The sequence below is a fragment of the Anastrepha ludens genome, chromosome 4 (genome assembly GCF_028408465.1).
Source record: "Anastrepha ludens isolate Willacy chromosome 4, idAnaLude1.1, whole genome shotgun sequence".
Taxonomy (NCBI): domain Eukaryota; kingdom Metazoa; phylum Arthropoda; class Insecta; order Diptera; family Tephritidae; genus Anastrepha; species Anastrepha ludens.
Genome location: NC_071500.1, coordinates 130,416,662 through 130,444,023, shown reverse-complemented (window position 1 = coordinate 130,444,023; position 27,362 = coordinate 130,416,662). Strand labels below are relative to the sequence as shown.

Genomic DNA, 27,362 nt, shown 5'->3' with positions numbered 1-27,362 from the left:
GGTAATTGTAAACAAAAAGTCTCTTAATATTTTTGTTAATATAATATTTCCCATTGTTTTGTGCAATTAGTAATTGATATCTTACCACTTCTAAATAAGATAAACAATTTCCCCAGTTTAACTGAATCTGTTGATTGATTACATTTTCCATTTAAATAAAATAAACATTGGTATTCCACTGAATGATACAATTTTAAGCTGTAAATAAGAGCAATTATAAATAAAGTTCAGTTCGTTTTTGACACCAAAAGAGAGGAATAGTTTTCCTTTTCAAAAACTCCCACGGCATGCGAAAAAAATTAATTTGGAACTTCTAAGATTTACTAATGTGCAGTCCAGATGACTAACCAAAAAACTGTTGACTATCTGCGAGCATTGAATTAAATTTCCGTTACCATGCTTTCAATCACAAGCTTCAACTTTTAATTTAGCATTGATTAGTTTTCAGAAAAATGTGTGGCTTTCTCACAGCCAGCAACCCAGCAAGTGCACTAACGATGACGATAAGCAGCCGTGTCTATCTGCCTATTGTTAAAACTGAGTGGGGGTATGTATTGCTTTTTGGATAAGGCTAATAATCGATTTTGGCAATTTAAAAAGGTAGAAATGTTATGCTTTGAAGAATAACACAAAAAAACAAAAACAAAATATAAAGCCGTCAATAGTTCTTTTCTTGCCACCTGAGCGTTACTGAAAAACATTGACTTCAACTCAAATTAAAAGATTGACATAGCGCTTGAATAATTCTTCAGTATGATTTATATAACTGCGTTTGCGGGTAATACACTTATGATACGATTATGAGGGACCGTTTTAGTGCAAAGATGTTAAAACAGCAGTTAAGCAATTTTCTCGTACCGTAGCCTTGTACTAGCTGCATCTTATGCACTCGATAGGTAACAACAATAAAAAGGGAACACAGCTGAATCAATCTTGAGAGTAGCATCAACAGCAGACCCATTCGCCTCTATCATAAATTATCGCGTGTAAGAAATTTTCCGACGGAATGACGGGAAATTCTTTGCGCAAACGGTATTTTCAAATGGGAATGTCTACGTACCGTTGTGCAGTATTGCACTGAAAGTCAATTCAGTGGGGAAGCAAGAAACGTTTGAGCGCTCTGTGAAAGGCACCTGCTGCAATTCAATGGTTGGGCGTAAAAATGTTAGACTGATTTTACACCTTGTAGGAAAAATATAAATTCACTAATGGGCACAATTTTCCAGCACAGTAACTGTAACTGCTTTTATGTATTTAGTTATTGTAAGCCGACGGCATTTCCAACCACCTTTTCAAAGCACACATAAAAAAGTCTTTCAGTTTATTATATTACAAAACTACTTCATTTTCATGTGCAAAAAAAAAAAATTAGGGCCTTTACGTGATTCTTTCCTTAAAAACTTTTTGATAAAAAAAGGAGGAATACCCAGTTCCCAATAACTTCTATTTTTTTAATTTTTTTCTTTGAGGTAAGTTATTATGGTATTACATCCCTAAGTAAGTCCCTTCGTGAATTCAAAGTTCCATTTGCATTATATAAAAGGCTTATGTATGTATGTATGCACAGATAATTATCATAGTTTTAAATTTGTATTTTTGTTAAAAATTGGCCAGGTACCGTTATGAAGTCTTGCTTGCTCGTAATTACTCTATTTCTCTGCAGGGTACGCATACATACGTGTATGTATGCAATGACTATGGCGACGATGACGTTGGTTGAGGCAACTTAAAATTGGCATTCATGTGGAAGCGCTGTGAATAGCGCATGACATCTTCTTGTTCTCTTGTTTTATTCTCGAATGCAATCCGGCTATACAGCGTGGTAGGAGAAGGCCATTACAATGATTTTCTGTTGGGTGTCCGAACTTAACGCAGTGTACGTAGATTGAAGGAAATGCTGACTTTCTAAACAATTGTTTAAAGCGACGTTAGCATTAATTCAATGCTTTCACATATTTATCTTTTCTCCAAACGTTTTCAAGCGCACAAACATTCGAAAATCTGAATGCGAATAAAGGAACTTTTACTCTTATGCATAAATTGTCATTTAAACATTGCCATTGGAAGTACTGTACACTATTGTATACTGAACTCTTAAAAATTGACGGTATACTCGCCTTGCCAACACAATTCTATTTACGTCTAAGTTTGAAACACTGAAATTTGGCACTTTGACCGCCTTCCAGTTTAGATAAGGACTCTCTACTAATTTGCCTATTGGTGGTCCCTACTGTTTTATGTCAGGAGATTTTTATTAGAAGAATGGCAAAACTACTTTCGGATAAAAATGTTTCGTTTCTTATGATGTTTACTAGTGAATGAGTAGTTGGATTTAAAAAAAAAAAAAAAAAAAATACAGGATCTAGCGTCGCATTAAGGATTCCGTTATGGCTCTAGGCAGACCCATGGTCCAAATTTTTCATATTGTGCGTATGAATACTCAGATGCATAAAACCTGAGAAGAAATTGATGGTAATTTGCTTAATTCCTTCGTAAAAACGGTACAATTTCAATAACACGGGCTAAAAAACTTAAGAAAAAATATTTCAAACTTGTGCTGTATTGCCGAGATGGTGCATTAAAAAACAGCACAATTTATAAATTTCTCAATATTCAAAAATCTACTTGAGACCACACAGGCTTCAAACAGTTAATTTGATACACGGTTCTGTATCATTCAGGGTATTTGCGAACCCTGCTTTAGGTTAAAATATCTGGGGATATTGAACTTGGGCAATTAGATGAGCGTCCAGCATATGTTATGTGTATGGGCATGTCAGCTCAAAGCAAAAGTGGAACGTTTGGTAGTAGGTACCCAATTATGTACTTCTAGATTGTCGGCAAAACCGAGATTTCATCAATTACGAAAATTCAGCATGATTTATGTATTAATTTGTTTAATTGTTTGAGTCTATGATTAAAAAATCCTTACAGATTAGAGGCACTATCACGAACTTACCTATTTTTAATAAAGACTAAATAAATATAAAATCCATAGGTATAAGGCATAAGCATAAACATAAGCCTAGACTTAAATGAGGATTTCGGAGGGAAAAAGTTCAGAGACGTTGTTGAGCTCATTTAGCTGGTTTAGCAACTTTAATACCTAGTGCTCTCTGTGTTATGTTAAAGTTTATCTGCTCAAGAGGAACATGGCAATTCACGAGGCCACAGACAGTGTCGTAGATAAACATTACGTACTGTACAGTGCATCTGGAGGCAAATCTATGAGAACACACCAAAAATGAGCATTCTACAAAATGAAGTGATTGAAGACCGAAGCCAATGAATCTACGCTGAAACCTTCCGATTCTGTGGGAATGCGTGGCAAAGCTATTTTCTAGCACAGGAATCTTTGAAGTCCTTAGCATGAGACCTTAGAAAGGCTAAGTAGGAAAGGCATATGTAAATAATAAAGCTAATATGGTTAAGGAAACATCACAAGGACCCCATGGTCTAAAAATTCATTGATAGTAGAGCCCTGAGTGTAAAAGAGACTATGAGCTATAACCTCTGCTCTAGAAAATGTCATATAAGAGATACATAGGTAACTTATTTCTAAAATGTTAGTCAATTAAATTGTTCAAATCACTTTGTAGGGAGGAAACATTCGACAACCAAGATATTCTACTAAAAACTTTTAAGTCATCTGCATAACGCAAAACTCCAGAAGTGGCCTCAAAAAAGCAGTTTAGTATTATCTATTTCTATATATGGGGGATTGAAGGCACAGACTTTCAAGCTTCCTCAGTGGGATACTATGCAAGTGAGTATCAAAAGCTTTTGAAAAATGTTTGTCGACAACGTTCACTAAAAATCAAGCTTTAAAAGGTAAAATGCTAAAATCAGAAAATGCGTCATCAATTATTGTAGAACGCCCATAAGCAAATCCATGCTGTTCTAGTATTGATCAATTATACCCTTAGTAGCGAAAACTAATCTTTTATTTCAACACTTTTTAGTAAATCTTTTTTAGTAAATCTACCTCGATGTGAGAAGGTCACAACTCCGAGCCTAATTTATAGTAAATATTTTCGCATAGGGCGGACTCGACACTGCGCTTCGTTTCGTTGAAAGATTGAAGGGGCCGACGATTACTTAGAGGAAATTTAAAACGAATGTAGTTGACAGACGTCGGCGCATCATTAATAACACGGTGCTACAAAATAAAAAAAATCGAAAGAACTCTTCAAGTGATATAGTGCATGTTTTAGGTCAAGACCAGCACAACACAAAATTGTGTTTAGAAAATTTAAAACACCCTCGATTTTTTTATTTATTGTTAAAAAATCGATTTATTGTATTTTTGTTTAAGTAAAAATACATAACTAACCCATTTTTCAACCGATTTTTTTATTTCAATGTGGTCTTGAGAAGAGGAGTGTATGTGCGTTATGAACGTATATAACTCTAAGATTTTATGGCCACTATTCTCCAACGGGCACCACAAATATATACATACATATTTTTAAACTCCAATAAAATGTGCTCGAAATAAGCTATTTTTCATCTTCATACATTAAAGACTGTAAGGTAAAAGGTTTTTTCCACATTTTTAAAAATCCAGCTGAACCGAGACTGCCAGAGAATACCGCATGACCGATAGTGCTTTACTGCTCATTGTGGCTAATATTGAAAGACAGCAATAAGTTTACATAACTATGAATACATCTAACATATCAAAACTCATTACAACCCAAGCTTACCTAATCCAAACTGACCAACAGAAGCGGAACATGACACAGCAGAACCGTATTAAGTAAACATAAATCAGAATGTGTGATAAGCGTAATCATTTTTGTTACATCTGCGGAATGTTTGTTGACAAAAAGCATCATTCGTAATTCGCAAAAAGAAGGATCTAACCTTCTTCTTGAACGCACATACATTTGAACCTGAATATGTTTGTGCAACGTGCACTACTACAATTAAAAAATGGAGATATAAAAAACCCGACACGCGTCTTTTACCGATAACGATTCCGATGGTTTGGCATTATCAGAAGATTCACAAGCAGGAAGACTGCTACTTTTGTCAGACAAACATCACAGGTCATCACTACAAAACTCGTGACCGTATAAAATATGCGAACGTTATAACTGTCTCCAAACCAGTCTTACGGAAAACTCAAAGACGAGCAAATTTCAACAAAGAAGACAGAAGATTCATTTGAAACTAGTGACTGAAATTTAAATGCGGATAGTGTAGTTATACCTTATATTCCAATTGGAACAACTTTAAATGAACGTCATTTAGTATCAAATGAAGACTATCGTGATCTTGTACGAGATTTAGGACTATCATCAAGACAAACAGAAATTCTCGGGTCCAGATTAAAGCAGTGTAATCTTGTGGAAAATGGATTCAAAGCGACATTTTCACAAGACAAGGATATAACATTCTTTGAACCATTTTTCAAAGCTGACGATGTCGACCATAAACTTGTATATTGCACGGACGTAGATGAATTGTTTTTCTGCCTCAATCACGCAAGATTGGCGGTTACTCGTACTTCTTGATGGCTCGTGCAAAAGTGAGTATCGTGTATTCTAATTGAGTGGAAGCGTACGAAGAGATGGGATGCCGAATGTCAATTAAAGTTCATTTTTTGCATGCTCATTTAGATTTCTTCTCAGAAAATCTAGGCCAGTTCAGCGATGAACAGGGAGAAAGATTTGACCAAGAGATATTGGCAATGGAAAAGCGTTTCGATGGAAATTAGAATGTTGTCAAATTACTGCTGGTGAAACAAATGATACGTCTTACAAACGTAGAAGATCAAGTAAACATTTTTGAGATTGTAATTTTAATTTTTGAATTAAAAAACTAATTTTTAATAAAAACATTTAATTCAAAAATGTTTCATTTTTTAACAGTATTTTGTGTTCAAATTAGTCACTCTTGTATAACATGGAAAAAGCTCAGCTCAGGTTGCGTTAGATTCGTTCAGGTTAATGAAGTTTGGTTAGGTTGATTTTAGTTAAATTATATAAATTTTAGTGAAATTAAATGCTTTTTAAATTTGAATTAGACACAGCTATAAGACTTTCTACTAATAAATAAACCTTTCATTTCAATATTATCGACAACATCTCGTGAAACTCGCAAAAATCGGAAAAATTTACTACAATTTAAGTTTTGTACAGAAAAATCAGTGATTATTTTTGCTTAGCGTGAAAAATATCATAAAAGACATACGCCAGGAGGACTAACATTTACCTCAACAAAACTGTTTCAAGATTGGAAATCGGGTAAAATGCAGACGAGCTTCGAATTTTGAAGTGTCAGAAAGCATCCAAAATCGGGTTTTTAATGATATATACAAAATTCTAGAGTGTTAGAAATATTTTGAACTCGGTTCCGCGTCGTTCTCGGCTAGATCTACAGTACTCACCATGTCACTTCAAAAGTTCTGATTCACTGTAGCACCGTGTAATGGAGCTCAAACCCATTATTTTGATGTGCAAAAATCTGATGCCCAAGTCCAGTTTTGAGACTTCGGAGAGTTTTGAGTCAGAAATCCAATACGTTGAATTAAGATTTGGTATATTCTTTGGATTTAGCTGGAGCCAGGATTCTGGAAGATAGGCAAGCCAGCCGAAGAGCAGTACTTGTGCCTAAGATAATTTTAATCTGGTAGAGGGATTTTGGTTTTAAAAAGCCTGATCAAATGTCTTTGATACGCCCCTCGTTACAGCAATGGAGACTAGCAAGCCAAACGGAGTATACCGCTGGCCCAAGTGAGTCGCTGTTTTTGGCGGTAGACAGTGCAGCCTAACCTATTTCTTCGTTTTTGTGAATTTAATTTTGCTGAATATTGGTGCTGACAATTTTTGCCTTTTTGAAGAATTTGAAAATTATACATGATCATAAATTAAAGGATGCACTCATTGTGGCATGTCCGAAGTCCAGCGCATACATTTTCTACTTACATATACGAGTACATACATAAGTATAGTTAGCGACTAGCTCAAAGATAGTCAACGCATTGCAATATGCTAGTAGCTAGGTTGAGCGAACTCGTTTGCGTCCAGCATTGATGATGAGATTTCTGAGCAGACGCCATCCGCCCCGGGCGTTAGTCTGCCAGTCATAGCGCTGTACTTAAATTGTTAGATTGAAATCTGTGAAATCGCTTATAATACAGTTTATCTTCTAAATAAATATGAAAGCATGGCGGTCAAGAGTGACCTTCCGCACCTGGTAACATCGATTAAGCCGCGCACACGTACATATGTCAAGTTCAGGCCGTAAACGTTTTGATAAGGCATTCTCGAATAACACATAAATATGCTGATGATTAATGATGCGTCGCGGATTAGGGAAGAGTTCTAGAGCATGTGTGTAAAGTGGTAGGGATGGGGCGGTATAGGAGTGGTAAATAGCTGCGTGCCGCTTTGATTGGCATTTGAGTAATGATACTGTTTTGTGTCCATTATATGGCTATTTGCGTATTTCGGTGCTAATGTGAGTTCGTGTTCGAATGTGTTTACGAAAACATAAATACGCACATAGGGATATCGATCCCGATATTCCGGTCTGTTTTAAGTCACAAAGAAAGTCTGAAAGTATGTGGAATGGAAACACAAATCCCCTTTTATAGCAACAAAATCACATTGACTTTAAGATTTTAGGAAATATGGGTATGTTTGAATGTTTTTCTTTTCTTTTTAATATAAAAATCAATTCATACCCACATTGACTTATTATATGTAGAATAAATGAATTTGAAATTCAAAGGTTTCCGCTTAAATTGTAAGAGATTATAGGAACTTACGAGATTATATGAATATATGAACTTCTTCCAAGCACAAAATACCTTTGTTTACTTTTTACACTTTTTTTCATCGAGATTTTTCCACCTTCCTTAAATTATTTGGCCAATTATGCACACGCTGGATCATTATTAAATACGTATAAATTGAACTATGAAATTATCTATTAAATTGAAAAAGAAATTAAATACAAAAGGGTGTTTAAACCGATTTATTTATTATTGTTTAAGTTGTTATAAAATAACAAGTATCTAAATTCCGGGATCGTAAAGATTTACATCCCTAATATGTATGTATTCACATTCGTAAGTATGTATGTATATATATACTTATATATGTATGTCTGAATTATTGTGTCAAACTGTAGTGCAGCCAATTGGAGAAACATTCAAATTTTCATAGGTTTTGGGATTGCATTTAAAGGGCGGTCCACCGGCTGCTTTCTCTTTAAAAACGCCATTCTGTAAGAACACTACTCAATATTTGTGATCAGTTGTGGAATATAATTCCATTCGAATGAATTACTCACCTGGCACTGCAGTAGTGCACCATAACCTAGGTATTCCACCAATAGCGAGCATAACATTGTATGTCGTCATAATTTCTTTAACGGTAGCCTACAAAAAAAGTTGAATGCTGCCAAATTGCAACCTCATAGAGGCAGAGTGACATCGCCTGAACAAATATTGTGTGGCACGAAGGGCCTTCTTTCGGAAACCAGAGCGCGCCTGCATTCAATTCTTCAATGATACGCGTTTGAAATAGGTTATTGTAGCTACCTTCCTCCTTACCCACGAAGAAGGCAAATATAGGTCTAATGGTCCCGGGGAACCGCAACCGCAAGAACTATCCTACAACCACACAAAACAGTCTACTTATACATTTCACTCCTAAACGACTATGTCTGGGTTCACTAAGTCGCAAATATAGCAATTTTAATTAAATAGCCAACGGGATGAAATTGTGTCTCCTCCGAAAGGATAATTCTGTGCATAAAATCGGCAATAATATTCCAGATGTACCGAAACTCATATAGAGAAGCGATGTCGAAGAGGGTGGATTGATGTTGATTACGTTACAACGCAGCTTTTTACTGGTCATGCAAGCTTCAAAGAATACTTGCACAGGCTCGTTATTGATTTTCTGTCACTTTTTGGGGCACGAAGTAAAGGGTGATTTTTTAAGAGCTATAGGAAAGTTAAAAACACACGTAAAATTCAGAAAAATACATGAATTTTTTATTTAAATCGATAGTACAGTCCATATAATTTAGTGCTTGAAGATTATTTCATGCAAATGTTGACCGCGACTGTGCTTCAAATGGTCCATCCGCTTAGTCCAATTTTGGCATACACTTTCGGGAGGTATCTCACATATAAATGCTTTAATGTTGTGAGCTTTAACATAGCTCCACAAAAAGTAATCTAAAGGCGTTATAACGCACGATCTGGGTGGCCAATTGACAGGTCCCGAACGTGAAATAAAATGTTCACCGAACTCGCCTCTCAACAAGTCCATTGTTACGCGTGCTGTGTGGCATGTGGCACCGTCTTGCTGAAACCACACGTCATGCAAGTCAAGCTCTGACATTTTGGGATATCATTTCACGGTAGCGCTCACCATTCACAGTTACGTTACGATTCGCAGTATCTTTGAAGAAGTACGGTCCAATGATACCTCCAGCCCATAAATCGCACCAAACTGTGACCTTTTCTGGATACCTTGGTAGCTCTTGTAATTCTTCTGGCTGATCTTCACTCCAAAATCGACAATTCTGCTTATTTACGTACCCATTGATCCAAAAATGAGCTTCGTCGCTGAACACAATTTTTCGAGTGGAGTGGATCTTCGGCCAACTTTTCAAGAGCCCATTCACCAAAAATTCTGCGTTGCGGTATGTCGTTCGGCTTCAATTCTTGTAACAGCTGTATTTTGAAAGGCTTCACACCTAAATCCTTTCGCAAAATTTTCCACGTTGTTGAGTAACAGAGACCCAATTGCTACGAACGGCGACGAATCGGTAATTGATGGTCATCATTAACACTGGCCGATACAACTGCGGTATTTTCTTCAGTTCGCACTCTACGTAAGCGTGTTGGTGGTTTGATGTCCAATAATGTAAATTTGGTTCTAAATTTAGTCGCAATAGATCGAATTGAAGCGGGTCGATTAAACTGACCATAAAATGGAACAAGCGCGCGATAAACTTTCTTAACAGAACACGCATTTTTATAATAAAATTCAAGGATTTGCAAGCGTTGTTTGTTTGTAAGACGATTCATGGTTAAATTATAAACCAAACTGAAGATGTTTGACAGTGAAACAAAACACGAAACGTGCGTCAGCTGTTTAAACCAATTGTTTAAAAAAATAATAGCTAAAAAATCACCCGTTAGTTGCCAATGAAATGAAAAAGAAAGCAGCCAATGGAAACCCCTTTATTTGATAGCTATTGGCAGCGCACTCACACATTAGCCTAATAACTTCAACACAACAGAATGTCGGCGGTGGCGGCGGGAACAAACAAATCGGGAACAGTTCACAACATTTGAACCACTGGTCATACGACCATTCGTCTTTCGGAATTTGGTTCTCGGCCGGCCAGACTGATGTTTATTGCTTGCTTCAATTGTACACATTATTCTACTTCACACACTGGGTTACTAAGAATGGAGCATTCATGACTACGCTCAATCCTATAGCTTAACAATCATGAGCGCATATTCTACGCAGGCATAGCAACATGTTTTTGAATGTGTGCATGCATGTAGGTACATATGTATGTGTGAATGTACGTATGTATGTTCATATGTAAGTTTGTGCAAGGTGAGTGTTTGCCGCTTTGTTTCAATTACGCGTACACTTGCGTATACATACATATAGTCAACAAATCTGTGCAAGCTAAATGACCTGACATAGTCATAAAAGGAATAGTTGTGTTGTAGTCCATACATTTCCTGACGGCCTTCAAACTAGTACAAAATAGATTTAGAGCCAGCCAGTTGTGATTCGCCTATTGCGGAGTTATAGTGCCTTCTTTGCTGGACGAAGTATACTCATATACTTGTTATATGGGATCACTTTCTTTCAGAGGTATAGAAATTTTATGAAAAATATGTTATAGTTTTGAGGCAGTTTGATTTCCTTTAGGGTTTCTTTGGTTGAAATCGTGCGTGGGTACGCATGAAGACATTTACAAGTCATCACAAACTAGTATGCAAGGGAAACAGACTCAATAAAGCGTGAAACAGTGAAACCTATCCTAATGGACCCCTCTATTATACGGACATCTTCCTTGGACGGACATTTTTTCCTATATCAAGCTTTAAGTATAAATTTCGGAAGAAATTACTCCCTCCCCTCTTAAGCAGATACTCTCTTGGCCGGACACGGACAACTATTTTTCATAAAATTGCCACAGAAACCTCTATTGAGCAGATGTAAATCTCTTATAAAATTTGAATTTGAATTTATTTATTACTAGTATGATAATACATTATAATTTACAATAAACTGTAAGTCCTACAGAGACTATTAAAAGTCTGTTCGTAGGCTAGTAGCATTTATAATGACAATCTTACAAACTAAATATAACATTTAACAAAATAAGTTTTGTATGTAAAATACGTAACATACATTTGACTTACTAACTAACTAACAACAAACTTACTTATATCTAGCGGTTCTATGAAGAACATAAAATAATTTTCTTTTTTTTTTTATTTTACTTTTATTTAAAAGAACATTAAGATTTATTTTCATAACAAATTAAACAAAAACCCCTCTTAGGCGGACAAAATATAAGAAATGTGAGTGAGCAGTTACTTACATACATGCTTATTAAATGAAAAAAGAGGATCCGGGAAGTCCCTATGTGATTTTTTTTAACTCTTACGAGGAAAACAATTCGTGTCCGGGTGTTGACCAGTAGGTAAACTTTAGTTATCAAATCTGGCAAACATTAATTAAAAACAAAATAAAACTTACTTTTTATGTAATTAATCTAGTATATCTAGTTTTATGTAGTTTATTGTCTGAAATGTAATATCTGTTTTTATTTTCGTTATCCCATAAATGAAATATACACTTTTGAAAAAATACATACATATTTTTGTTTGAATTGCATAATATCAATATCTTTTATTCAAATAGAAATGGTATTTAATTAATTAAAAAATTTTAAAGTTCTAAAATAGGCTACCCTCCCCTCGAGCGGACACATCTCTTGGCTGACTCAAAAGTTGATTGACTGTGAGTGTCCGCCCAAGGGAGGTTTCACTGTACTTGTATGCATAAGAAGATAGTTTCGTACATTTGTATGCTACTCTATAGTCAAAATTACCAAACCAGCGCATATTGTCATTCCAAGTGTCAATTGGCGCCCCACGCATGACGCAAAGCAGCTGAGCCTAACCATACATTCCCACATTCTAAGTTGAGTATTTGTAGTGGAGCTCGAGCAACTGCTCAGACGGCTGGAAAACCAGGCATAAAACACTCAGATATTGTAGTGTTAGGCATTTTATTCCGCTTTCTGTCACTTTAATAAATGCGTGGCTTCCGTGTTCACACGATTGAATGAGAGCTTAAATTATAATTACTCAATGTACTCGTTGTCAATTCAGCCAATCAGCGAGTGGGCGCTCTCATACCTCATACGAGTAAGTGTACACCGCTGTTGTAGTACACAAACTACATATACATATATGTACATATGTGTTCACACATACGAATGTAAGTATTTAGTTTGGACGTTTGTTTATTGAAAAACAGTTGTTGTTGTTGTTGAGGTGGTTGAACATTTCTGAACTGCACTCCTAATTAGTGACCAGCACCGTTTTACTACCACTATCTCGTGTGTGATGATGTTTTTTTTTTTTTCCAAGTCAGATCCATTTAGTGAGGTCCACGTATAGCAACAAATCCTTTATCTCTCGATGTCTGAGATCTCCTTAATTTGCTGTAGGAAAGGCTTACCGAAGGATCGGAGTCGTACCCTGGCTAGTCCCGGACATTCACATAAATAGTGGAAAAGTCTCTCCTTCGCCCCTTCCGTTTGACAGCTTCTACAGATAGGATCGAAGGGTAGATTGAGTCTAGCTGCATGATCCCCTACTTTCTAATGTCCTGTAAGGGTTGGAGTGATGCGTGAAATGTTTGGCCGAGAACATCCTAGCAGGTCATTCGTCCTTTGGATTTTGTATGACGGCCATGTGTTTTTTGTTGTAATACATGTAGGTATTTGCTTCCATCTTCTTTCGGCTAAAGCATGATAGTGTGAAGCAATGGATGCTTTTAGTGTGTTCAGTGGGGTGGAGACTGCCACCGCCTTTGCTATGTCTAGTGTCGAACCCATTCTTGTAGCTCATCCGCTATCTCATTGCCCCGTATGTTCCTATGACCGGGAACCCATATCAGAGTAATTTCAAGCCAATGGCTGAGCAGTTTCAGCTCCTCTCTACACTGTAGAACCAGTTTGGATGAAATGTAGTTGGTGTCTAAGACCTTAATAGCTGCTTGACTGTCTGAGAAGATAGCTACTCTTGCCCCAACTTCCTTGTAGAGTCTAGGAATTTGCATGCTTCTCTGATCGCTAAAAGTTCTGCCTGGAGCACTGTGGCATAATCAGGAAGACGAATTGATTGAGATTGGTTGACTGGCTCCGAATGGAAGCCAGCTCCCACACCACAGATCATCTTAGAACCATCGGTATAAATTTCGATATCGTGTCTTCCAATCACCTCTCCTTTGCTCCACTCGGTTCTCGGTGGAAAATGTACCGTAAAGCCTTTCTTGAAGTTGAGGTCGGGACTGTGTAGTCTGATCAGTTTTTGAGCAGCGAGGGTCCCTGTAGGAGGATCTTACTGTGACCGTACGACCTTGTTGTCCAACTTCCTATGTCTCAGAGTCTCAGCGCGCTACAAGTAGCTATAGTTTTAATATGTAAATCTAACGGCCAGGTATTCGAGAGGGAAACTCCGTTCGCGATGCACATGTTTTGCTTCCCTGCACCATTTAGTCCTCGGCACGATTCCACGCACACCTTGACTTGGGAATGTGTTGGTACGGTACTCTCCGTATAGATGATTGGACGAGCATCGCACACGCCGTTTCGCGTAAGGGTGTTCGACCAATCCCCATACGGAGCTTCCCTCTTAGTTCATGACATTTAGGAATTTAGCCTTCATTTAAACCCCATCCCCGCGGCAAGGAGACCAACCCCGATGAAAAACAGTAATAGGTGCATGAAGTGTAGAAGCGACTGGTTATGCAAAAAATTGCTGTGGATATTACACAAATTTACAAAAAATCTAACTTTTTTTCTGTCTCATGATTTTTCAATGCATTTGAACCTGAAAATCGTGCGTCTTTTCATGAACGCAATTTTGAGATATGAGTTGTGCCGTCTTGTTAGAACCAAATGTCGCCGATTTTTAATTGATTAATTTTTGGAAACAAAAATCCAGTCAGCATGACTCGGTAGTGCTCACCATTCATCGTAACGGCAGCTCCTGATGCCGCCAGTCAGGCCCGTGCGCAGACCCTCAGATTTAGGGGGGCTTCCAACTTTTGTTGCAGTCTGATATAACTTTGCTTGTGTTTATACATTTATGACACAGTACACACTTAAGTCACAGTTTTGGATATGATGAAACATTGATTGGTGATAAGGATAAATAATAATCAACAAAAGATTGAAATTAATTTATTATTATACTAGCAAACCCGGCCCGCTTCGCTGGGCACACTAAAATAGAATAGATATGGTTTAGAACAGAAAAGATTGGTTTTCATATTATTTATTTCTTTATTCTTTATTCAAGCGCTTTGGCATAAACAATATTTTTTGTTTTTCTATTTGTTTTTGAGTAAATATATAATGTTGTTGGCTTCCCAACACGTGAACAGCCAACGTATAGTTGACCATGGGTGAATACAGGTTCTTCTAAATTCATCCCGCATATTTCTAAAGTTTGCCCTTGTGATTTATCGATAGTTATTGCAAATGCTAAACGAATGGGCAGTTGCAAACGCTTGAATTCAAATGGCAATTCAGGTGGAATCATTGGAATTCTTGGTATTAGAACGTCTTCATTCTTGAATTTGCCAATTAAAATAGTTGCTTGGATAACATTATTCATCAATCGTTTGACTACTTCATTTTGTTCTTGACGTTCTTCTGATGTCGCGTTACTCCGGGCTTTTCTCATGCGCCTATTATTATTTGTCGAACGACCAATATGATTACGTGATTGTCTTGGCATTTGCACTGTAAGAAACATGATTGTAATTATGGTATTCTGAGATTTTAAAACATGTTTTTTTTTTCAATTTTGTGGATTATATTTTCGATGCATATGTGTTTAAAATCCCAATTCCACATGGTCAGGATTATTCTATTTTGTTGTGATTTTCTTAAATCATCTCTTTTCTTCTGAAAGTTGTTGACAATTTGCATGATAAGACTATTAATTTTTTCATCAAAGTTACGCATTTTTTGTGCTCTTCTTTGCATCCTTTAACAATTTCTTTTGTTTTTTCATTTTTTTTACCATTTTTTTCACTCATGGTGTATCGTAGCTCATCGCATATGAACCGAAAAAATAAATCCCCAAAACATAATTTCATTTGAACATTCGGATTTCATATTACATTCTCAAATTTCGTAAGAAATTATTCACTGTTCCAAAATCCACTCCAAAAAAATTCACAAAAAATGTTTACACTTTGCACTTACGTCTTCTCCTTATGGCGTCCAAATTAGAAAGAAATATTGACACATTGTAACTCACACTGTCAATTTGACAGTTCAGTTCCGTCCCTAGCGTTAAAAAAGTAAACGACATTATGGCTGGTTCAAAAGAACGCTGTACGCGTTGCCGGTGTTCCGAGTTACAACCAAATTTTACGAAACCCATTTTCAATACTTACTTAACAATGTATGTAAGTTTGGTTTAATTCGGTTTGGTTTAAATACTTTATACTCTAGAAATCATCAACAGCTTCCATTTGCTCCCCATATTGTACAAACACATCCTAGGGTTACCCGGGTCCACGTTTTGACCTATTTCTCGAGACACTGGTATCCGATTCTTAAAATTTTAAAACACAATCCTTCTCCACATGTGTCTCTTCAATGTGGCAAAGTTTGGTTAAAATCGGTTGAGCCATTCTCCGTAAAGTTCATCACAACGCGAAAAACGGCTGAATTTTTATATATGTATCTGTGGTCATAAACAATAATCGCCTAAGTCGTTAACTTTGCTTCTGAGAAATGTAGAAAGGAGCTTTAAAAAACTGTATATACATAATTATTGATCATTTCAAGCACCATGCTCAGTTAAAGAATTGTAATGAAACTTGCCTTTGTTTAGAAGATATTTAATAAAAAGAAATAAAAATGTTTATTGCAAACATAACATATGATATAAGAATGACTATGTTGACTAAGGTTTTTATTGTAAAAGAATTGGTTGCTGTTTGTGTGGCACATATTGAGTTAAGGAACTATTGCATATATAAATTTACCAAGATAAAGAATTAGTCCATTTCACTAATACGAGTTTATTTAAAAAAAAAGAAATTTTACTAATTCATTATTTTAAACTAAATGACATTTTCCGAAAACTTATTTTTATAATATTTATATGTAATATTTATTTAAAAGTATAAGTATAAGTACATTCTACTAAATCTGGCTGTACATCAGTTGAGTTATATGTTAACAAACTTGTATAAAAAGGATGAAAGCATGGATTTACAAATGGTAGTAAATCAAGGAGATCCTTTTTCTTTTTTGAGCTGATCTTAATGTCTTGAGTTTGCATTGATATGTCGCTTATTGCTATTGAATTTACACCACGTTTTAACAAGTTCAATTTTTTAAAAGGAGCATGTTCGTCTAAAGTGGTTTTGCTAAATTATAGGTCCAAAGCTACCTTTTGTAGAAACTTATTGAGTTTCTTAAGTATGGGATAGGCAAGCACTGCTGCAAATCAAAAGTATACACTTTAACTTTGGGATCATTGGAAGCGCAAGTTTTGTCATTTCTTTTTGACTCATATGCAAAATCTGCTTTACTCTGATGGGCTAAGAGTTCCTTTTCTAAATCACGTAGTAGAATATCATCGGATTCCTGTTTAGCAATAGCAATTTTAGCTCTAAATTTTTCGCACGTAGAACAGGTATCAAGCATTGGCTTCTTAAATTTTATATTCATGGCTGTAAAACATTTTTTAATTAAATATTTATAAGAAGCGTAAAAGGCTTCTTACACTAAATGTTTTGTCATATGTATATGTCTATTTAGAAAACTGCAGATCAAAATAGAAACGATTCTATTTTCGCCTGACACATAGCTACATTAACCTATTCCTTAATTTGTTGGCAACATTTTTTGGAGTTATTTATTTATTGTAAGAAAAAAGCAAATAAATTGAACTACTTAAAGCATTGGAAGTCATACGACAATTCGTGAGTGTAGAAAGAATGACAAGTCATATGTACAAACCATATCGTGTAGAAAGGCCTTAAGGATGCAACTTACTTTTAAAAATACCACTGTATGAGGAAACACTAACTACGTTGGCTTTGTATTTATCGCAAAACAAAGTATACATTTGGGCCAGGGATAATTCCGCATGTAAGTATTGGCAACTTGTATCTCTCCTGGTATAGTGACTTTCGTATTTTGGAAAGCTGTTTATGTGGTCCCTTAGAAGTTGAACTTTATCAACCGTAAGTCTATTTTTTTCTCCACCTGATCCACGCTTATCAGCAAGGTCACTGTTAGGATAGTGTTATTTCTTTTTCAAAACAGTTTTGACGAAACTGGCACTCTCATCAAAACACTGCAGGAAGCATTTTTGGCATACCTGCACTCTTTGGCCTTCAAACTCAACATAATAAGCAGCCTGAAATTTTCGCTCACGTGGCCTTTCTGGGTGTTTTTACATATATTGTCTTTGATTTCAATTAAGGAACCAATGAACAAATTTCTCTGATTGTACGTACCTAACGACCAATATTTATTAAAAATGCTTTTCTGAAATGCAAGCGGAACCTTTGATTTGCACTTCATGCGACAATCAATAATAAGAGATCTCAATTTTCTTTCCGACACAACAACACCCTTTACATTAACGTATGCCTTCCCCAAGTTCCGTCTTGTGCATGATTCTTTCCTCGAATAAGCTCTTTGGGATGTAGTCGGGGCCTCGTTGAGCAATTCATCATCATCTAAATTGCTACTATTTCCATTATTAGTAGAAGTTGAGTCCTCATAGTCGGAATCTAGGACTGAGTCATCACTGTCAAAACGGAGATTTTCCTGTAAATTTGATTTATCAGCCTCATTCTCACTGCATAGTGGAGTATTAGAAACATTTCTTAGTAAATCAGCCCCACTGCCCTCTAAAAACGATATGTGACTGTTTTCATCATAATATTAATTGCAAAAATTTAAGCAACTTAGCAAAGCTATTTTACATTTACTTCGTTTTCCATTTCATTAATTTTAAATATTTTTATTAATTACTTTATTATATTTTTTTAGTTCAGAAAATATTCAATTTAACCGAAATTATACCACACTGTCTCGTCCTCGATATCAATACTTGTAGTAACGTCAGTTGCCAGATCTAATCACAACATTTCACAATTCTAAAAGAATTTTTCAAAATTTCGCGCCAGATGGCCGCCCTGTATTCAACCGCCCTCATGTTTCTCTTCATTACGTTTTGTTGTGCAGATCAGATCACACGTGCTTTTTTTTATTACTCAAGTGATAATTGAAACTTTATTAAATTTTTCATAAACAATTGTTTGTGGAAAAGAAAATGGATGCTTCACAAGAAATTTTAGATGATGCTCTGCGTAGAATTGCGCAATTAGAGAGAGACGTGGAAAGTCGTAGAAACGATTTCCATGAAAAGCGTCGAAGCCATCAAACGAAGCGGCAAAATCGGCGTTCCGTTATTCGAGACTACAGTTCAAGCAGTCGCTATACGATGCAGCAGGCAAGCCGAGATTCTCGGTATAGAGGCTATGTACGTAGGCGTTATTCATCATCATCCTCTAGCACGGATACTACCCGTTCTTCACGTTCAAGAAGTGGCGAAAAGTCTATTAGAAATTCTGAGCATAACGACGGTGAGCGTATCGCGAGACGAACGACACGTCAAGAAACTAATCCCGGCGAGCGTCACCCGCGAGGTACGACACGGGAGTCAGGCAACTCACCTGACAATATTAATAAAAGCTCAAATTTACCGAACGAGTCACCAAGCGGCGCAGGCGTACAGCACGGATACTCGGGTACATCGCCAATGTCTCCAGGCCCAGAAGAAGGGTTCCCTGATTCTATGTTAGCGTACATTGGGCCAAACATTACAGCACTTAGTCAAGGGTTAAAAATAGGTCAACCAATTGCTGATAATTGGCTGGCGCTTGCAAGATCAGGACTGTCAAAAGAAGACGTTGATGAACTTTTAGGAAAATATCCAATACCAGAGAACTGTCCTGGTTTGGGCGGTCCAGCATTGAATCCGGAACTGAAATTAACCTTGGCAGCTCAGGCTATCAAAAAAGATAGCTATCAATTAGCGCTTCAAAATCAACTGGCGGCAGCATTGAGTGCTTTGGGTCAAGCATTTTCGAAAACATTGAAACAAAACCCAGAAGACGAAACAAGCAAAGCCATCAATGCAGCTCTTGGAGACAATGGCAGAATTTTAACGGATTTACATTATAAATTATCCACAACCAGACGCTCCTTTATCTTACCTGGCCTAAATTTGCTATCAAAAAACGTTGCAGCAGAGGGTCCAGTTGACACGCTACTATTTGGCGAATCGTTTACTGAACGAGTCAAGACAGCGTCAACGTTAGAGAAGGCAGGCAAAGATATGCTAAGACCGGCTTCAGGTAGCACAAAATCAGTAGTTCCGAAAGCAGCGTCGGGGTATACTCAGAAGCAATATTTAAACTCGAAACCCCCTGTCAAGAAGTACAACCAGAAGAAGAGTTACCAGACAGGGGGCAATTTGCCTCGGAACAAACTAAGTTACCATCGGGACAGCAAACACCGCAGCAATCACTGGCGCTAGATAAGGTAAGCAATACGGCAGGACGACTTAGATTTTTTATAAACCAATGGAGGCAACTCACCTCAGACGAGGCGATACTCCAAGTCATAGCTGGATATAAAATTCCATTCTCCTCACCAGTAAAACAAGAACAGGGACCCAAAGTACCTGATGTTAAGAGTGAGGAAATTTCTGACTATGAAGCAGAAATTAAACGTCTTCTTAAAAAAAAGGCAATAAGTGAGTGTATTCCAAGTGAAGGTCAATTTGTTTCACCGTATTTTTTAATTGCAAAACCAAACGGGGGAAAAAGGTTTATTTTAAACTTGAAAAAGCTGAATGAATTTATGGTTGCTCCTCATTTTAAGCTTGAGGACTAGAAAACGGTAACACAGATAGTATCAAGAAATGCCTTTTTAGCTTCAGTCGACCTTGAAGATGCATATTTTCTGATACCGATTCATAAAGATTTCCGTAAATTTTTGAGATTTATTTTCGCAGGGCGACTGTTCGAATTCAATTGTTTGCCATTTGGCTTATCAGTGGCTCCTTATATATTTACCATGGTGATGAAGCCAGTCGTCAAAGAATTACGATCGAGAGGTTGGCAGTCAGTAGTGTATCTCGATGATATGCTGCTGTTAGGTAATTCAGAGGTGCACTGTAGGGACAACATTGCAGAGACGACATAACTCTTGCAGTGGTTAGGTTTCAAAATAAATTGGCAAAAATCTCAATTGACACCGTCCCCAACATGCAAATTTTTAGGCTTTATAGTAAATACAGGCAACTTTTGTATGAGTCTTCCACTGGAAAAGCGTGAGAAAATCAAAAAGGCAGCGGAAAAATTAAAAATGATGCCTAAGGTGAAAATTCAATTTCTGGCCCAGTTTGTAGGTTATCTTGTTGCAGCTTGTCCTGCAGTTCAGTATGGAATGCTTTATACCAAACAGATGGAGAGACAAACATTTTTGGCGCTCAGAAAAAGCGGTGGAGATTACCACCATGAGGTGCATATTGATTCGTATATACAAGTAGACCTAGATTGGTGGATAAAGAGTATTGATACAGCTTATAATCCTATCAGAGAAGGAAAGTTTGCCTTAGAAATTTTCTCCGATGCGTCGCTTTCTGGCTGGGGAATCGCGTGCGGGGGAAAACGTTCACATGGTTGGTGGAATGGCAGGGAAAAAGAAAGCCACATTAACCTGCTTGAGTTAAGGGCTGCCTTCTACGGGTTAAAATGTTTCGCAAAGGAGAGCCGGTCCGCTGAAATATTACTCAGAGTAGACAATTCAACAGCGATAAGTTATATAAATAAGATGGGTAGTATACAATACCCAAAGCTCTCGGCACTTAGTAAGGAAATCTGGCAGTGGTGTGAAGAAAGAAGGCTGTGGATCCAAGCAACGTACATAAAGTCATCGCAAAATGTTGAGGCAGATGAAGAGTCGCGCATAAAGTCAGATGAAACAGAATGGGAGCTTGCGGATTATGCCTTTAATGAAATTGTATTGAGGTTGGGTCAGCCAAGGGTCGATTTATTCGCAACTAATGTTAACACCAAATGTTCAAATTTTTTTTTTTTTTTCATGGTTTCCAGACCCGGAGGCTTCCAAGATAGATGCCTTTACAGTAGATTGGGCTAATCTTGAATTTTATGCGTTTCCTCCGTTTGCGCTAATTCTACGAGTCATTAGAAAAATAATTAACGACAAAGCTGAGGGTATCTTGGTAGTACCAAATTGGCCATCACGACCGTGGTTTCCACTTTTCAATGAGTTGCTTATAAAAGAACCTATCTGCTTTGAAAGAAAGATTAATCTTCTACGTTCTCCTTTCAGGGAATACCATCCCTCGTGGAAATCACTAAACCTAATTGCAGGCAGATTATCAGGGAAGCTTTTATCAAAAAACAAGCACCAATAGAGTCTTTATCATATATTTTAGCATCGCTGTCTGAAGGCACTCTGAAGCAATACAATAAACCAATACTAGCATGGTATGAATTTTGTCAAGTTAAAAACGTTTCCCCTTTTGACCCAACCGTGGCGGCTGTGTTGGAATTTTTATCACCGCTTGCAACAGGGGAGAAAAAATATGGAACTCTTAATAGCTATAGATCGGCTATCTCATTATTGTCAACGTGGGATATTGGCAATAAAAAGGTTTTTCAAAGGGGTATCAGTGCTCAAACCGCAACGTCCCAAATACAATCAGACTTGGGATCCTAATATTGTTTTACAGCGCTTAACAAGTATGGGACTAAATGAGGAGTTGGACCTTGAAAATCTATCAAAGAAGCTGGCTATCTTGTTCGCATTAGTGACAGCACAAAGAGTTCAAACCTTATCAAAAATAAAAATTTCCAATATAAATGTTAAAACTGGTTTATTAGAGATAAAGATTCCAGATAGAATTAAAACCTCGTCGGTTGGCAGCATGCAACCTAATTTAGTCATTCCGTCGTTCACAGAAAATGAGAAAATATGCCCGGTAAGAACTCTGCAAACATACCTAGGAAAAACTAAGAGCTTGAGAAGTCATGGTGAAGATAGCCTGTTCATAACGTTTAAAAAACCTCATCGGGAGGCATCATCGCAAACAATTAGTAGGTGGATAAAACAGGTTATGCGAGAGAGCGGGCTGGACATAAATCAGTTTACGGCGCATAGCACACGTCATGCAGCTACTTCGGCAGCATTAAGAAATGGTGTAGATGTGGAAACCATACGTAAAGCTGCAGGATGGACGAAGGACTCGGAGACTTTTGCCCGTTTTTATCAGCGACCAATAGTGGAGGAAGCTAACTTTGCATTTTCCATTGTTAATGTAAAAATGAATAACTAGTTTGGAGTTTAATAAAAAAAAAAAAAAAAAAAAAAAGCTAAGACAAATCGCTAGTGTTTGTAAATAACTACAAGTATTGATATCGAGGACGAGACAGTGTGGTATAATTGTACGATCAAACGAACTTACCTGAGTGAAGTTCGATCGTAATTATACTAGCTGTCTCGTCCGAAGATATCAAACCCTCCCGCCCTAAAATTCGTAACGAGGAAATGTTACTCCTTTGTAATTTTAGTAAGCCCCTGGTCGATTTGTCGTAAATTGTAAAATTAATGAAGAGAAACATGAGGGCGGTTGAATACAGGGCGGCCATCTGGCGCGAAATTTTGAAAAATTCTTTTAGAATTGTGAAATGTTGTGATTAGATCTGACAACTGACGTTACTACAAGTATTGATATCGAGGACGAGACAGCTAGTATAATTACGATCGAACTTCACTCAGGTAAGTTCGTTTGATCGTACAATTTTTTTTTTCTGACCTCTTATAACCTCTGCGTTAATCACAGGAAATTGCTTAACTCAAATGATTTTAAAATGACGCTTTAGGCATACCAATCTAACTGCACTTTGAAAAAAGAATAAGAGCATATGTCATTCGCATTTGTCGCGTATGAAGGTATAGCTCTCTTAAAAACTCACAACAAAAATGCATTAACAACTTTTCAAGAGATAGTGCATGCTTATATATTGTATATTGTCAATTTGTAATAAACACTCACCTTCACGTTGGCTCTTATGTCAACTCTCTTGTGTATGACAAACTTAAAAAAAAATTAGGTGCAAAAACAACTTAAGTTATTATAGGCCATTTAAATATAACAGTATTGTAATTGATCATCTTCTTAAGTATACTTAGACTCATATACAATAGTAAATGCAATAGCGCTTCGTTGCGAGTTAGGCTAATATGTTTTTATTAATATTTACACTAAAAAAATAGTTAGAGTGATAGGAACTTCGCGTAAATATACAGTTTTATTAGTTGAATTAGCTAGTATACATAACTCATTTCTTTCTTAAGTCGACTTAGGCGATTATTGCTTATGACCACAGATATATAGATGCTTTATAATAACTCATCAATGTCCTCATGCTTTATTCTTATATAATTCGTTTTGGGCGGGTTTGAACCCTGCAATACTATTCCCATTTATGACCCGGAAAAAGTTATGAACTTATGGTTTTAATAAAAAATTGGTACCACTTAAATGTTTCGGTTTTAAATTACTTAATTATAAAGCATCAACGAAAGTTTTCATGGGAGATTCGTTTCGGCCTTTTTTTAGAAATTTTCAGTTCTTAATAATTAAAAATTTTATATCTGATACCCATCATAAATTTGTATATAAGTCTGTACATTTAAAGTATACACGCACATGCACTTTTAAAGTTTTCGCATAATATACTTTTCTGAGATGAGTAACATAACAACCAGTTCTGTAAACAGGTTACAAATATGTATGAAAATGAACCTAGACAGCTGCTTAGAGACCAGTTTTCCTGTACTTGAGGATTCAGTCTTGATATATGACAGAGGTGGTGGAATTTGAGTATTGCATGTTGTGCATGCAATCAGCTTTTAACATGCAACATTCACCATTCGATGTTCTTATACTGCGATGTAAGCCAATTGCGTGCCTGCTTATATGCAGGTATCTTCATTATAGGAAGATATTCTGCACAAATAATAATTAAGATTGACAACACTACCATAGGAAAGCTGCATATTCAAGTTGTGGTCACTGGAACCGGCATTGCCACTAAAGTAATTGCTTATGCACTATTCACAAAAACTCAGCTACCGGCTTTACAATTTAAATAACTTGATTTGTTGGCAGAAGTGAGTGCTACATCAGCGCTGTAAATAAAAATAATTTATGATGTAAATTCTGGTTTATTCCAATTCTCACCGAATGGAACGTAAATTGTTTAAGAAAATATCAAATTCGGAAAATTTACGTTAATTAAATTTGCGGACATACAGGTATGTGTGTACTATATATATGAACATACGCGAGATATATTGTACATACATATTCATATATATATATTATATTAGTGTATACATGTGAGCGGCAGCACTCACAACAGTATGCAACGCTTACATGTATGTACTTGTATTGTATATACAATATATATACATATATATGTAGGATTCGGGTTATTATTTCACATGTCTGCACGACGTGGCTACTAAAATCCAACTTTTTATTTACATCGCAGAACATACATTTATATCATAGGTTTGAGGGATCATCAGGATCTCCGCAATATGTAAAGTACATTGTTAAATAAGCTTAATTAGTAGGAGTAAGAGAGATAGCATAGTAGGCATAGTAATGTTAGAATAATAATGTAAAGTAGAATGAAGGATAACTTAACCCTTAGTTGAATGCATACTTCTTCTTCTTAATTGGCGCGATAACCGCTTACGCGATTTTGGCCGAGTTTAACAAAGCGCGCCAGACGTTTCTTTCTCATGCTAACCGGCGCCAATTGGACACAACAAGTGAAGCCAAGTCCTTCTCCACCTGATCTTTTCAACGCAGAGGAGACCTTCTTCTTCCTCTGCTACCACTAGCTGGTACCGCATCGAGTACTTTCAGAGCCGGAGCGTTTATATTCATTCGGACGACATGACCCAGCCAACTTTGCCGCTGGATCTTTATTCGCTGCGCTATGTCTATGTCGTCCTAAAGCTCATACAGCTCATCTTTCCATCGCCTGCAATATTCGCCGTTGCCAACGTGCAAGGGTCCAAAAATCTTCCGCAGCATCTTTCTCTCAAACACTCCAAGCGTCACTTCATCGGATGTTGTCATCGTCCAAGCTTCTGCGCCATACGTTAGGACGGGCATGATGAGAGTCTTGTAGAGTGTTAGTTTTGTTCGTCGGGAGAGGACTTTACTGCTCAATTGCCTACTTAGTCCAAGTAGCACTAGTTGGCAAGAGAGATTCTACGATGGATTTCCAGGCTGATATTGTTATCGGTGTTTTTGCTGGTTCCTAAGTATACGAAGTCCTTTACAACCTCGAAATCATGTCAACAGTGACGAGGATGCCGATACGCGAGTGCGCCGACTGTTTGTTTGATAACAGGAGGTACTTCGTTTTGTCCTCGTTCACCACCAAACCCATTCGCTTTGTCTCTTTATCCAGTTTGGAGAAGGCAGAACTAACAGCGTGGTTGTTAAGGCCGATGATGTCAATATCCCGGACGTTGTGAGCTGCTTGAACCCTATGCAGAAGAATCGTCCTGGCCACTCCCAAGTGAATGGCGATCAGTAACTTTCCCCAGTTGCATGGACTAGAACCAACCTCCACATGCATACAAGTGAACTTAATATTAACCTTTAAGTGTACAGTTTGGTATATAAAATTATTGTATAAATTATTATTATTATTATTACATAAATCAATATATATATATAAATTGTTTAATGTGGGTGCCGCCACATATATACCTATTTACTTACTCACAAATTTGCATAACTGAATATAAAATACATGCGCATATTATAAACATACATCTTTACCTTAAATTACATTCCATTAACATATACATATGTATATAGGGTGCTTTTTTAAGACCTTGAGAGCTTAAAACGCTAACAATTATTGTTGGAAAGTTTTTATTACAATCCGGAAGATAATTTCATGGTATTGATTTGCTTGATCCCTTGACAAAATTTCAGTCAGCATGGCTCTTATGGGTCTTATCACCCCTCGTGTGGAGCCTAGTAAAGGGTGTTTTTTTAGAGGTTAGGTTTTCAAGATGAAATAAAACGTATATAATTTAATGTTATGGCCAAGAATTTAGCTTTATTATAAAGATAAGGGTTTGCCATTATGTTTTAAAAATGATTTCGGGCAAGTGGCCGCCGCGGCTGGCTCGAATAAATTCCAGCCGAGAGGCCCAATTTTCGACCACTTTTTGCAGCAATTGGGGCCGTATGTCAGCAATAACGCGCCGAATATTCTCTTCCAAGACGTCAATCGTCTCGGGCTTATCTGCGTAGACAAGCGACTTCACATAGCCCCACAAGAAATAGTCCAGCGGTGTTATATCGCACGATCTTGGAGGCCACGCCACAGGTCCACGGCGCGAGATAATGCGCTCACCAAAAGTTTCCTTCAATAAATCGATTGTTGCGTTGGCTGTATGGCATGTAGCGCCGTCTTGTTGGAACCAAAGGTCGTCCACATCAACATCGTCCAATTCAGGCACGAAAAAGTCATTAATCATGGCTCTATAGCGCTCTCCATTGACTGTAACATTATGGCCGTCTTCATTTTTAAAGAATATGGACCAATGATTCCCTCTGCCCATAGAGCACACCAAACAGTGACTTTTTGAGAATGTAACGGCGTCTCAGCAATGGCTTGTGGATTATGTTCACTCCAAATGCGACAATTTTGCTTATTGACATACCCATTCAACCAAAAGTGAGCTTCATCGCTGAACAAAATTTTCTTGTGAAAATCGGGATCGGTGGCCATCTCGTTTTGGGCCCATTCACCGAACGTGCGACGCGCTTGATGGTCGTTCGGCTTCAATTCTTGCACGAGTTGGATTTTGTAAGCCCGCAAACCAAGATCCTTGCGCAAAATCTTCCATAAAGTGGATGGGCACATCTCCAATTGCTGCGC

The 27,362-nt window shown here is 37.1% G+C and overlaps 2 protein-coding genes across 2 annotated transcripts in view; both read right to left on the bottom strand.

Annotated features, from left to right (window-relative positions):
* The window catches only part of LOC128861221 (MOXD1 homolog 2), a 171,359-nt gene that overhangs the window by 136,812 nt on the left and 7,185 nt on the right, over positions 1-27,362 (bottom strand). The window lies entirely within an intron of this gene.
* On the bottom strand, positions 16,544-18,274 carry LOC128861222 (uncharacterized). The gene is made up of 2 exons (XM_054099180.1): positions 17,323-18,274; positions 16,544-16,997 (listed from the first exon to the last, which is right to left on the bottom strand). Exons 1-2 carry the CDS (start codon positions 17,393-17,395, stop codon positions 16,711-16,713), a joined length of 360 nt encoding a protein of 119 aa, XP_053955155.1. The 5' UTR covers positions 17,396-18,274; the 3' UTR covers positions 16,544-16,710.

Coding starts and splice junctions, on each gene's coding strand:
- LOC128861222 (XM_054099180.1), bottom strand. CDS start 17,395: ATGTATACTTTGTTTTGCGATAAATACAAAGCCAACGTAGTTAGTGTT. Junction 16,998..17,322: donor ATACAGTGGTATTTTTAAAA/GTAAGTTGCATC, acceptor AATGTTTTACAG/CCATGAATATAAAATTTAAG.